Raw genomic sequence first — 14,625 nt, 5'->3', positions numbered from 1 at the left:
TCAACGACTTTTTTGACGTAATTTGCGACCAACACCCCCCCCCCCCCGGCCTCCTTCGAACTGTTACGAGTTTTATTCATTCATTCATTTAGTCTTATTCCTTCATTTATTTATATTATTTCATTCTTTCCTCTTATTATTATTATTTATCTAATTTTTTATCTAATTTGCTATTAAGAAGTTGAAAAAAGAGGTGCACTCTGTTTTGATCCACTTTAAGTAATATCAAAGCATTTGCTTAAGGTTCCACACAGACATTATTCGATGAGATACTCGTGTGATTTCCATAGAGACGATTCAGTGACCTTCGTAATTTGAACAACTCTTGACGCCTCCCCTCACTTGAACGACCTCCGTTGAAGTTGCTGGTCCGTTTCCAGGCATCAACCAACTCAATTTCGTGATTCTACCATATGTCTCACAATCAGTCAAAAGCTTGACTATGCCATACTATGGTGTAAGATTAGACATAATCTCCGTTTAGACAAAATATCAATAATGATGGAATGAAAGAAATTGAAAATAATAGGAAATAAAAAAGGAATTAAACTTAAAATTTGCCGAAGAAGGTCGTAGATTGGGTTCCTCCTGGGAGAAGACGCAGAGGGCGCCCAATGAAAGGTTGGAGGGAGGGGATTGAAGCGGAAATGTTAAGGTGCTCAATGCCCCAGCCAAGATTTGTGGTTTGAAAGAGAGCAGTGGAGGTTAGGAGTCGTAGAGCGCGAGGGAGTGCTGTAAAGCGACTTATATGTATGTATATAAACTTAAAATAAAAGAAAATTGAACGAACATGAAAAATAAATGAATGAAAATACAAGAAATTATGGGGAGGGGGATTTAACTAAAAAGTAAATGGAAACCCAGCGAATCTCCGAATCTCTATAAAATTAAGAAAATAAAAAAAAAAACACGAGTTTCTGATGCCCTTATGACTGACGCTCAAGCCATACATATGTGTACTTTTCATGTACCTCGCGACAAGTCCGATCAAATGGCATGTCCATACTCTCCCAATAAATGGACTCGAATCATCACCAGCCGAATTCAACTGTCTCCTTCAAACTGGACAGACGGATAAGTAGCGAGAGCCGGGCAATTGAAAAATCGTGCCGCCAACCCGGATTTTCCCCCGTGGCTCTCCCGGAGGAAAACCGACGGTTTTTCTCCGGGCGGCAACAGCGCTCGCGGAAAATGCGAGCGGCGGACGCGTCTCTCGTCTCGTGTCTCGGCTTTCGCGGGGAAAGGATGTCACTCGTAAAGCACGTTTTCCAGTTCCGAAACCTCCCCCCCCCCCCCCTCCCCCGGCCTTCCCACTCGTGCTCCAATCATTATTGGAATATTTTTATTATCGTGGCCGAATGCCGAAAGACTTGTATAAATAATAAGCGTATCGTGCGGGCAACTGAGTCGAGTAGCGCTGTTGCCGATTTTTCCGGGGATTATCGGACGTCATGTGTGATGGCGAGGGGTTTTCTCCTGCGAGGTCCCAACACCGCCGGGTACACTACCACTGCCGGAGACGAGGACCAGAGGACCGAAGATGACCCACTCCTGCGGGACCTAGTCGTTGCCGTCCCGTCTTGATTTCCACTCCTTGTGCCACCATGATCTAGTTTCCGACATCTTGCGTTCCCTACATCGCTTACATCGCTAACAGGAGTAATTGACAATTGTTTCAGAAATCCTTGTTTTTCTCCTTCTTCTGTCTACCTTTACCTCTATTTCTACTACTTCTCACTGAAAAAAAAAAGTAGCTTGGATCAAGCATGATAATTCTCGAATTTGCCGCCAAGAATTTTCTTTATCTTGCTTTAAGCTGACTTTTTCTTGATTCAAGAAAAATAATGCTTGGATTAAGCAAAAAAGTAGCTTATATTAACCAGCAAAATTCTTGATTTAAGAAGAAATACTTCTTGGCGGCAAATTTAAAAATTTTTTCCCAGTGCTGCTTATTCTTCTTCTCCATCCTTCATCATTTGTGTTTCCTTGCTCCCTTCTTCCCTTGCTCTCGTCTCCCTTTCAATCTCTTCCCATTCTCTCTTTTTTCCCCTCTCGATGCTCTTTCTCCTTTTTTCATTTTCATCTTTCTCTTATTTTTCTTCGTCCCTCCTCTTTTACTTCTACTTCCCGCTTTCTCTCCTCCTCGTCTCCCTATTCCTTTTCTTCTCCAGTTTCTAAAAACACTATGGATTCGAGTCAAAATTGATGAGTCAATAGTTGAAACGAGAAATACCCACCCTCTATCAGCTTTTAAATAGGTAGAACTGGGGAAAGAAAAGAAGAGACAAAAGTTACATCAGTCAGGACGCATCAATCATGAGTTGGCCCATTGGTTAGCATGTTGAATGGTGAATCCGTTGAATCCGTTGAATGGTGCAATTTTTGGATGCGACATTTGTCTCTTTTTTTTCTTTCCCCAGTTCTAGGCAATTACCGGAAAAACCGTAAATATTGAACCTAAAAAAATGATCGGACTGTACGAAAGCGACCAATCACGAGCAATCGCCCTCGGTACTTGACGCCATCTTTTTAAGCGTTGTAGTCATCCCATTCGTATTCATAAAGTTTTGCAAACGAAAAGAAAATTCAGATTTATGCATTTACTGTCGAACTTTCAAATATTATTTTCGGTTTTATCCTTTTTAATCATTAACATCCTCATGCGTCAAACAACCCCTACTTGTCGGAACGCTTACTTTCCTTGCGCTGCGTTAAAGTCTCTGAAGTGATTCCTGCATTTAGCACTTTACCGTGTTGGCTAGACTGAGCTCATTCTTGCGGAAGTTCACTTAATTCTAAAAAAATTACGTTCGCACTCATAGGCGGTCCTTAAACAGTGAGCTCTACTTAAGCAACAAGAATCGCATCGGTGTTAGAGAAGCCTTAACTTTTAAAAAACAACTATGAATACGACCCTGAGTTTAGAAAATGTCTCACTAAGTTTGGCATAGCTATTTTTTTTAACAATACGGGAAGAGGTTCCGAGTAGGAATTCGTGAGGGACGTGGCAATAGGGATCCTGCCGCTCTGAATTGTCTCCTGTTCCATTGCCCCCGCAATATTTGTCGCAGTTTGTGCATAAGATGCATTTATTGATGCAAACTTGGCACGATTCAGTAGTCCACTTTGGCCCCCGTTTATTTTCATCAGAGACAGTTCTTTCCTCCGGGGAGCCAGCCTCTTCCTTTCGAACATCCAACATATTGTCCCGCTAAATTTATGTCTCCACTCCTATGCTACTAGCTTTTCCTGTTTGTCCCTTGTTCCCAATTGCTGAATCCTTAGTTGTTCTGCTGTGCGACCTCAAAAACAGCGTATCGTTTGAAGACTTGTGTTGTTCTGTGCCGCATGGCGGGGTTGCCATCCAAACCTACCTCTGTGCGTAGAATGAGCTGTGCTTATGGGGACCACCAATACTTGCGAAATCATCTTGTAACTCTCACATGATGCAAGCTCTGGAAAATTATTAATGAGGTAAAGGGGGCCATTGTTTCCCTCTTAAGAATATAAGAATGTATGTATAACAAGGCTCACGTCATAATGCATATAGTTCCGTTTGGCAGAAATAAGTTCAATTGGAAGGTTGATGAGTCATGCGAGTGTTTTTCACAAAATAACTCTAAAAATGACAAAATTATACCTAAGCTAAGACGATTTGAAATTAGCAGTTCAAGAAATCAGTAAAAAAAAGCTATCGAAGGTTTTATAACCACTCATGTTCATGTCAATGTCGGATCCCAATTGTATTCTACTTTACGCCCACGATGAACACAGAAATAAAATTATCAATTGAGCTGCATTGAAACTTTGTTTTTGCTGGTATTTTCTGTCAAAAGGGTTCTTTTTCATAATATTTCGGGCTTCAGCCGGGTCAACACCTAAAGTGAGTTACAACTCTGCGCCAATCATCATCGACCATTTGTTGGGAAAACGAAACCTTTTCAGTCCATCCACGTAAGAAACACTCTTTGGCGTAATTCAGACTTTAGAAAGTCCAAAGAGGAGGACGGAGAGTTATGTAAATCTGCTTTCTTTTGTTCGCTTGCAAAGCCAGGGCCAAGCCTCGGAGTGTATTCCCGCGACTAAATGTAATTTAACCTGATCCCAGAACATTGTACGATTCCACTCTAACTAGGTTAACTTGTGCATCTTTGGCACGCCATAAGTTAGCCACGAAACCGTGATTCCTTTCTAGACTTATTTCTCACAGCACATCACTCGGCATGTGCTCCTAGGAAGCAAGCAAGCAGATAGACGCTCCTATACTGCAGTCCATGGAATTTCCTGTTCCTTCTGGTAATCCGATTTTTGAATCCTCGGAAAAAAACTTAAATGCCTTCGCCGCGTGAACTTTTTATATGGAAATTTCTTGAAAAGTTCAGTCTTAATTTTAGGACAAGAATCTCTATACTCTTAGGAGTTGTCTCGTCAAACGCGATGATTGGTCGCCAAATTGTAGCGACACCTGATTAAGTTTACAGTATTTTCAATATCTCCTCTTCATAAAATGGACTGCGTTTAGCAGAAAGGCACCAAGCCACGTCAGCTGTTGCCAAATTTTATTTGGCAATTTAATTTTTCACCAGAGAATATTTGTGCGGATTTCTTTGAAAATTTTAAGGAATCTGCTTCGTATTATGCCAAAAATTCACTGAATTTTGCGTAAAACTCCGCACACCCGTTTTCTTGTCAAAAATAAAATTGCCCAGTTAAATTTGACGATAGCTGATGTGACTTAGTTCCTTTCTGCTTAACGCGGTCCGAAAATTAGAAATTTGCGGCTCGTTCGCCTTCGGTTTTCTACTCCCATCAAACTCTCCACATGTTCGAACTGATGTTTAATAACAGCTGCGTTGCTACGTGCGATGCTCATCGATCATAACTTGACGTATTTCTATCAAACTGAACTATGTGCATTAAGGCATGCGCTCCGAGACCCATAAGAATACATGCATAACAGGGCTCACGTCATAATGCACATAGTTCCGTTCGGCAGAGATACGTCCAAATTTCTTCCAAGTCATCTCCCTTCCGCGAATTTCCAACGTTTCATACAAGTGCGAATAAGCAAACCGTTACCGACATCCTCTGTACCGCAGGCCCCGTAGTTCAGTGTCTTCGCAAATCTGTCCCATGAATATGTCTCCTCCGTTCAAAGGGAGTCCGCAAAATCATCGACTCCTCAGATGAACAAAAGCGGGATAGTTCCATCATTATAACTCTTTTTTTTTTTGCACGACGCGTGATGACTGTGCTGAGATTAAACGCTCGTCCGTGGCGATTATCCGCGCTTGGACCGTCCATAACATTGTATTAATCTCAACGCTGCCAGAATCGCGCCGATTCATGTCAAAGTTCGCATTGAATATTAAGTTTCCATGCTCGACGTGGCAAGCGATTCGAGAATGGAGCATTGTTATCCAACGTTTATGTACTTAACACACATTTTGGTGTGTAATGCATATCGTTAAAACTGTTTTAATCTTCCTCGCTGCTCTTTATCCATCCATAATCTGATATACGAGTTCCCCGACGAGCCAGTCACCACGGCGAGAAAGCTGATTGACATTTGACAGAGTCCGTTCGAAGCGCACAGCTTTGCAAAAACCTGTTTTCTCCGCCAAAAATCATCCGATGTCAGCGTTTATTTGGTCCGTTGAGTACGCTGAAAAGCCCTTCCTTTTTCTCATGAGAGTATGCCGCTTTCATGGCTCATTCATGGTGTCATCCCAAATCCCATCGATAAACGATCGAGGAGTGTGTGCTTGTTATAATCGCTGAATAGAGTCTCGTCAACAATTGCCAGTGGCCTTGCGTGAAATTTTACGGCTGTAATCGAGGAGCAATCAATGCCTCATTGAAAAGCGTTTAAATTGATAATATGCTTTTACACTTTTAAACACTCGAATTTGCTCAGGTCTAATTCAGGATTATTGAAAAGGTTCGTTTCTTCCCTAGTAGTGATATCTCTTGTGCCCGTGTATTAATCAGACTTACCGTCTCGTGAGCTGATTAAACTTTCAGCATCAATCAATCGTATGATTTAGGCAGAGATGATCGGTAAATGAGGCCCCATCATGTAGTTATCTATCGAGCAACTTCGAGCGTTAAATAACTTTTTAGGCACTAAATCGAGACACGAAGCATCATCAAAACCTGCAAATCTCCACTCTTCGGCTAAATTGAGTTAGGGGTGGATTTTGATTTCCGTACTGAAATACATCTACCTTTCTTGTTTTTTCGATGCCAAATTTGATTTAATACTTCAAATAAGACGAGGAAAATTGAGTTAAGTATTGGAAACTGCAGTCTTTTAATGTATTCTCTAAATTTGAAGCAAATCGGTTGTGGCATTTCCTTGAAACTTTCAATATCGATTCTTATACCTCAAGAGGTAATTACAAGTCAATTTCCATAAAGAAGTAATCATAACTTACAAGCATCTTGGTTTTTACGGTTTTTCCGAAAGTTGACCAGTGGAGATTGCAAGTTTTGATACGAGGCGCCTCAATGATAAAATAATCGCTCCTGCAAAAACGTTCTATGTTCGTCGGCGCCCCCCCCCCCCCCCCCCGTGATACTCTTAAAGCACTTTGACATTTTTTTTACCCGTAAGATTCCCTTTTCCAAGTATGCCAATGCATTATGAGCATCTAGGCATAGAAAAATAGCTCGCTCCTCGCGAATATCTATGCCATTTCAATTCAATTTAAAACTTTAGGTCCTTTTCGCAATTTGACAAAATACTATAGGAATTTTTAAAATGACATGTAGGGAAAAAAAGAAGTAACATAATCACCCACCAAGATTTAACATTGTGTCGGGTGGTGTATCGTACAGAAACTCCCATCACCCATAGCCTGCGTTGAAATTTCAGTATCATGTACCAAAAATGTGTTCCTCGGACTTGGGCCGTTTTACCAAAAGTCGCCGCACAATGGAACGAATCAATAGGAGAGGGCGGACAAAATTTGGAAACTTTGAACGCTTGTAACTCCGCTGATACGAAAGTTTGAGATCTCAAAGTGATTCCATTGGTTCTCTCGTAAAATTTTCTTTAAGAAGCACTATTTAGGTTTAAAATATGACGAAATAAACGTAAAAATGTTCAGTTTTAGTCAAAAATTTTATCTCCGACCGCTCTAATTGACTCGATCCACTGGGCGCCGATTCAGTTAGACGGTTAAGTTAAGTCGATGGAGGAACGATGTAAAGTTTCAATGATGAACCCGCTGATTCGGTCTTGGTTTCGGTGTTTCGAGGTCAAACTCGGCAGCCAAGTTGGCAAAGCGCGAAGTCGTCTTTTTCGCGGGCCGCGTTGCAATTATCGGATGCTTTTCCGAACCCGTCCGTTTAACCCAAGGCTCCGTCGTAAGCATATCCAGAAAGCGTGGCAACGTCGGAGGTAACTGTAGCTGCGGAACGTGTCTGAATGAGGAGGAATCGCAGTCGGCTCGATACGTGATGAAATCGAACTGGGAATTGCACTGGGCAACGAGGAACTAATGGCTCTATGATTTCGGATGGTAAAGTGCAAAAATCTCACGTCTTGACGTCACACCGTTCGTTGCGCCTCCGCCATTGTGTCGCGACCACCATCGGCGGGTCAACGCTTGTCTGCCGATCCGTCTGTGTTGAGAACTTGAGTGTGTTCTCTTTAGTTTTCGACTTGTAGGGTATCTGGCTTCATGAATGTTTGTTTTGCTTGTTGCTTATCTGGAGGAAATCGATAGCTGAGGACAATACCGCCTGTCTGCCAACTAACGAAACGATTCTGCAGGGCAAAGAAGAAACTTGGCCATTTTTGTAATTTAGAGGTTAGATTTGGAGTTTGTGTATACTTTACAGCGCTCCTATATGCGGAATGGGATGAAATTAAAAACGTCAGCTTGTGTATTTAGTACATAAGAATGCGGCATAGTCGCTGACTTATTTTCGCCAAAATTGTCAGTCAGTAGTTCGTTCCTGTCGCATTCTGGCAAGTTTCTGACATCAGGATGTCTATATAAGTCTGGAATTTCCGGAAAGTACGGAAGTAGTACTGATGTTTTAAGGGCGGTCCGGAAGCACTGAAAAAGTGCGGAATTCCGCAAGGAGATCCGGAATTTTTTCATTTTATTGTCATTTTTGTCGCAATTTGAGCGGGAAATTCAAATGTTTGAAATTTACCAAATTTCGTCAATTGGAGGTACTGGAAAAGTACTTAATTTTTTCGTTGAGAAAGTACTGAATTTCTTGGGAATGTACTGAAAAAGTACTGTAAAAGTACTGATTTTTGGCCAGCCTGTTTTAGTAGACACCCTGGACATAGAAAAACCAAAGATATATACGATGAGGTCATAGTAGACACCCTGCGGTGGCTGCTCACTGTTGAAATAATCTTAATTGTTAAGCTTCATCTCGAGCTTAGTCGAATGAATAAATCACGAGATTTGTTAACAAGTCGGACTCCAGCTTGCAGATGCATCGTTGTCAACAAATTAAAAGCTGCGATAAATTTCGCCGAGTTGTTTAATTGATGATGTCAAGAGAGTTGGTAAAAACATAATTGCATGGTTAAAGTATGCAGGTTCGTCACCCATGATTGCCTATTTGGTGGGAGACTCGCGCACTTGTTCCGGTAATTCGCGTGTTGGAGGCATCGTTTTGCCAACGTCAGCTGCGTCAGAGGGGGGCGGCAGCTCGACGAGCAGAAGCATTTCGTGGTCGGCGAGACAAGACAAGAGAATTAATCGCGTGTTCAAATGCTAAATGGAAACGGCTGCTTTATGAGCGGTTCGCCCAATTGAACGCACATTAATCAATGCCGCGCCAAAGGATGGATCGGTAGGGCTTTTCCAAAATGAAATGCTTTTGCAAGAATGCGAAACAGACAGTAGAGCATGATAGCAATTCCAAGTTTTTCTATGACCAAATTTTACGACTCTACTGGTTATTCAAACGGTTCTGTTCTCGGCAGACTTTTTACTGCATATCAAGCTCGGCATTGCATGTTATTCGACCAGTCGTTCCTCCATGAGGCTGATCAAAAGTCAGTGGCAGCGTTTATTTTTTTTCGCGTCCGGCCGTAAATTTTGAGTGTTCCCCATCTCTCTCTTGGCGCCTTCGCGCACGTTGTAATAAACAATCGCGAAGAAAGGGTCTTTGTTTCACTTGGCATTAACTCAACATACAGTCAGGTATTCGAGTAGAGTCGAGGTATTCGTTGCGCAACGAAATCCGCCGTGTTTATCGTGAAGGCATTTTGGGTTGCCCAAAAAAACCCCCCGCGCCTGTTCTTTCCAACGACATGACCGAACTTCTTTGTGTCGCAGGCTTGCGTTTCTTACCACCTGTTGAAGTCTCCTCAGTTGAACGGTCATGCGTCCGCAAAAGTTCTGAAACTTTGCCATGGATTTGTTTCACTTACATCGGCAAAGGATTGAATTCCAAGCTCTCTGCTTTTTCTCGCGGCTTTTCGCGTTCATACGCTAACTCGACCGGTTTTCGTTCATAGTGCTACAAGTGCGCATGCGCGAAGTGCGTAGAGCGTCGTAAGACGGATCACGACATACGCAAGACACAGCATTGCCGTGCTAAGGAAGAACGCCGTATATACATTCGAGAGTTGCCAAATTTCCTCCGATAAAATGTTTATTTTTGAGGAAATTTATGAAAATTTCCCATGAAATTTTCAGGAGCCTCAGATGAAATTGCGTACAAAATTATGTGAAAAATGGAAAGAAAAATATTCATAATTTTACCGGGAAATTCGTGTTTTATCAAATGAAATTTGGCAACGCCTGAAGGTTCATACGCGTTTTTCCTTAGCACGGCAGAGCAGTGCGTCATGGCGCTTTCTTTCCGTTCTCGCATAAGTAATGCTCTCCCGAGACAAAATCAATGCATATTTTTCCCTATCAACACCATCTTCCCAAGTGTTTCCGCGTGTGTCAGTTATGAAGCCTCATCTCCATTTTTTAAGAGTCGGGTCGGATCGGGGGGGGGGGGGGGGCAGCTAGTTCTTCGCGGCTCAAAGCAGCTCTGGCGTGTTTAAGAAAAAGACCGTATGAACACGAGGCGCTGCCAATTTTCTCCCAATGAAAAGCTATTTTTCCCGCGATTGAATGGATATTTTTCTTGGAATTTTTCACAGAAACTGATTTGCAATTTGATCGAGTGTTTATGAAAATTTCCAAGAAAAATATTCATTCCTCTATTTAAACGTTAATATTTTGTCAGGAAGAATTCGACCATCTTTTGAAGTTCATGCAGCGTTTATCCGTATCAAGGCATAATAGGAAACGGTTAGACTACTTAAAACACGTGCTGTTGCACAAAGATGACGTGTGTTGGTCTCTCGCGCTTTGCGCTGTCTAATAATGCATGAGAATCGCCCGCACTCTGATATTAATCACTCTGAAATTAACGTGAGAAAACACGGGTGCTTTTAAAGTTGGTTGAACTTGAGGATTCACGCTTCACGCTGTGTTTCCTGACATTCTTGAAGACTGCTGACTAAGTGTCATGTTTTCTCTCTGTGGATACGGGTAATTCGTATATTTCTTGCATAAGGTCGAGTTAGATTTGGTGGTTATTTTATGGTCATTTATGGTGCGATTTTATGTATAGTGAGCCAAAAGAGGTGGTATCTAACTTAAAAATAGCGAACACTCATGCTTTTCTCCCCCTAAGGTGGTTCCCCAACAGTGGCTTGGCGTGAATGATCGATTATAGGTATTTCCCCATTTGAAGCTGTAGTAAATAATCAATTATTAAGGTGTTCGCTACCAAAAGCCTGTTTATCGATCTCTTTCCATAGGAATAAATAGCAGATCAATCGAAAGATTGCAAAACACGCCACGCTACTGTTCCCCAAGTGACGTCACTCCTAACTCGATGCCAACCGCCGACTTTTTGGTCATTTTTTGCGAAAGTGGGCAAAAATGTAGATAAAAAATCCCGCTTGTTTATCTTTGCAGGGGGTATCAATAAAAAAGGACCTAACTTCCATTTCGGGGGCGACGGCGGGCGGCGATGTCTTTGAGTTCACCCTCCGAACACTTTTCTATTGAAGTTTTTCCCTATTGCATAGTGATCTACATGCTGAATCCGAGTCTCAAAATATTCGAGATAATTTGTTTTTAAGCAGATTGTGATGCCCAGAATCCGGAAGTACGTCGTTGCAGATTCCTTGTGTCAGATGCTTATCGGCACCCTGTCGAGAGCGCCGTTAAACGTTTACACGTTTACAGCTCCGTCCGTCCGGTGGATACGGTAACGAAACCAGTTCAATCGTCCAGACCGACCGAGTGTGCGACTTGAGGCCAGGTCAACGTCTAGCACGGCGGCCCGGCAGAGTGACCGAAATTTCTTCGTTTGAAGCCGCGACGAGATTAAATCCAGCGAGCTGTCTTAATTCGCTCTTGGTTTTTCGCGAAGTTCTCAATCTTGCCGCATTGCCGAATTAAGCTCAAAAAGTGACTGCATGAGGCGGCACAGGGTGTCTACAAGTCCGGAAATAGTACTGATTTTTTAAGGGCGGTCCGGAAGTACTAAAAAAGTGCGGAAATTCCGCAAAAAGGTCCGGAGTTTTTTTTAATTTTTTGTCATTTTTGTTGCAATTTCAAATGTTTGGTATTTTTCTAATTCCATCAAATGGAGGTACTGAAAAACTACGGAATTTTTCTGTTGGAGGTGGTACTGAATTTCTCGAGAATGTACTGAAAAAGTACTTTAAAAGTGCTTACTTTTGACCAACCTGTTTTAGTAGACACCCTGGGCGAGGAAAATTTTAGGAGGCTTACTGTGAATAATTTTTATGGGAGATCGTGGGCTAGGACAAGAAAAGTCCAAACGGATCGCATTTTCCAAAAACAAACCGAGAGCATTCCAATGTCCTGAAAATATTAACTGATCATCTGAACAGAAGTTATCTTCACCCCCGATAAACTATAAATTCAAGACGAAAATTACAACCACGCCTGGAAAAGTATAGGTAGGACCTGGAATCTACTATGCACATTGTCAGGGCAACGATTCTGTGTCGTACAGATGTATACAGAAAATTGATGTTTTTTTTTTAACTTTATGAAGTTTGCCTCTATCAGGAAATACAGCAAATTACGTGACGTGACGAACCGGAGTGTGACTCATTAGTAGTTTTGACTTTTCCCTTTTCCAGGCCGCTCGATGAGCCTGGAACGTCCTCCAGCCCTCAAAGTCGCGTGTCGGCGATGAGGCCCGTATGAGACCCATTCCCCGTGCTCGAAAAAACTGTTGTCAACGTTCTTTACTGCAGCCGGAGCGAGTACTGTTATTCTGTACACAGACCCCCGTGCGCCGTGCATACGTGTATATCAAGGAGTTTATAGGATATCAGTATATTAGCCGATACGCGGTCCTCCTCCTCTTGCAGCTATCTATGTTTTATTGGCTATTGTCTTTGCGGATATACTCATACATACTGATGTAATCGCCGAGTATTGGGCATTATACATCCGAGTTGGCCGAGTGGTGCGGCCGCCTCCCGAAGCTCTGCCGCGATGGCGAAGAGAGCAGTACGTGCATGCTGAGATGAACCTCGAGACACATTAAAGCGTGTGCTAACCATGGCTCATGCAGAAATGTACTTACTGCTCTCTGCGCTATCACGGCAGAGCTGGTGGCGTTTACTTCCAAGTCGGGCAGCGGCGTACACATCAACGAAGCTCATCTGGACGGGATGCCTACTTAACCCCCTCATTATTCCAGCGTTGCCAGTTAATGACCTTTATCGGCTCGTAATTGCCCGACGCAACAATGTTGTATTAATGCCGCCCGATAAAATGCCCGTGCCAGGTGGATCGAAAGAAATGTAACGTCCAATTTAACCGCCTTGCCTGTTCCTACTATCTCTCCCGACTTGTGTTTTTGTGGGGCGCCCGGGAGGGGGTGGGTTCGATTCAATGTCAGCTGAAGAGCGTTCACCTTTCGGATAATTGGGTCTCGTGGTATTGGGACACTTCGCAACCTCAACTGCCACTGCTTATCTGACCGCACAAAATCCGAGAGGATCTAGTACGAACTAGATTGGCAAGAGTCTCAACTGTGATTTTGTCAAAATAATTAAACAGATTGCTGGCACATCTGTCCAAAAATTCAAGCCACAGCCGCAGCATAGGTAAAGGGTTACAGGATGTGTTTTGATGCTCCATTCTTGGAGCTCAGCCGAAAATAATAAGATCCGTCCAAACAGTAACTCTCTTCGTTGAATATTAACCAAGATACCGCGGTTTGGAAAATTAGGTTTATGACATCATCCACCGCGGTAGTGACACCTTTGCTTCTCCCACTTTGCTTTCATCAATTAGTGAGGCACACATTTACACTGGTCACTCAACGTGAATTTCGGATGAAAGCGAGGTTGAAGAAACCAAGGGTGTCTCTACCGCGGTGGATGACGTCATAAACCGAATTTTTCAAAGCGCCACTTGTCGGTTAATATTTAATGTAGAGAGTTGCTTTTTGGACAGATTTTATTACTTTCAGCTCGTCTACAAGAATCGAGCATCAAAACACGATTCTGTGACCGGTGCACTTGACCCATTCCCACTAGTTGTATATTTTTTGCCTCCAAATTGGTGTGCACTATTGCATCCCTGAGTAAAAATTGCATTTTGCAGTACAATACCGTATTATTTACCCGGAACAAGAGGAATTTTTCGTTGAGAAACTTGGAGAAGTGAGGTTTTCAAAAAGGAAACTTTGTTAATCATATGATAATCTGCGGCAGCCAATCCAAACTTGAATTTTTTTCAAGTTTTTCGAAGTGCATTAATTGGATTGCATTTTGCAAAAAGGAACCACTAGCATTGCAATGTTGCTAAGATTGTGCAACTTCTTTTGTCTTGGAGGAAAAACCCGATTATTCATCAATAGTTTCTATTTTACTTGCTAAAAACTGTAGATTTAAGACAAAAATTACCATCTAAATTTCCTAGTTTTTCACGATTTCCGCAATTTTATTGCAAGAGATGAAGTTGCGCAATCTTAGCATCATTGCAATGCTAGTGGTTCCTTTTTGCAAAATGCAATCCAATTGAAATGGAAGTGCGTGTCCCATGAAGGATTGAACTCAGTCTTACCTGCAAGGGAATTCCCGTTCGCCGAGACAGAGCTCGAGACACTCCTGTCGGGAGCCTGCAGTCTGCTGCCGTTGTACGTAGCCGTTGAGTCGGTGCGCCTGCACCCTGTCGAAGCACCATGCGCGCTCGCACGGCTTCACGCCCAAGCAGCTCTTCTGCGCGTAGATTGTGAACACTGGAAACTGAGACTTCGTCAGCGCCCCTGAAACATGACAACACTTAGTTTCAGACACAAAACTCCAACACAATATTAAGAAATCGACACTTTATTGAACGGAAGGCAACATTATCAGGTTCCAGCATCGAAATATATGGATGGGGAAGTTAACAGAAATCAGGAATATTTCCATGATCCTTCGAGGATTGCAGGCTCGCGTTGTACACTGGTTGGATGCTGTGTCCATTGCACCGCAGGCCGCAGGAGCAGATGATAGGCCAGACACTGAGAAATTACAACGATTAAAGCACGCACTGTGCTCTGCGCGCAATGCGAGAAGTATCCACGCAGTCTTGTAGGCGC

The 14,625-nt window shown here is 42.7% G+C and overlaps 2 protein-coding genes across 2 annotated transcripts in view; one reads left to right on the top strand and one right to left on the bottom strand.

Moving 5' to 3' along the window:
• Atg16 (Autophagy-related 16) overlaps positions 1–14,625 on the top strand; it is a 359,788-nt gene that overhangs the window by 26,246 nt on the left and 318,917 nt on the right. The window lies entirely within an intron of this gene.
• The window catches only part of neo (ZP and PAN domain-containing protein neyo), a 230,852-nt gene that overhangs the window by 18,718 nt on the left and 197,509 nt on the right, over positions 1–14,625 (bottom strand). Inside the window, exon 6 of the mRNA XM_019047803.2 lies at positions 14,106–14,307. Coding sequence (XP_018903348.1) covers positions 14,106–14,307 — 202 coding nt within the window. The remainder of the gene's footprint in view (positions 1–14,105; positions 14,308–14,625) is intronic.

This window comes from Bemisia tabaci, chromosome 1 (genome assembly GCF_918797505.1).
Source record: "Bemisia tabaci chromosome 1, PGI_BMITA_v3".
Taxonomy (NCBI): Eukaryota; Metazoa; Arthropoda; class Insecta; order Hemiptera; family Aleyrodidae; genus Bemisia; species Bemisia tabaci.
The sequence above is the reverse complement of the archived record's forward strand: the minus strand, read 5'-3'. Positions and strand labels throughout refer to the sequence as shown.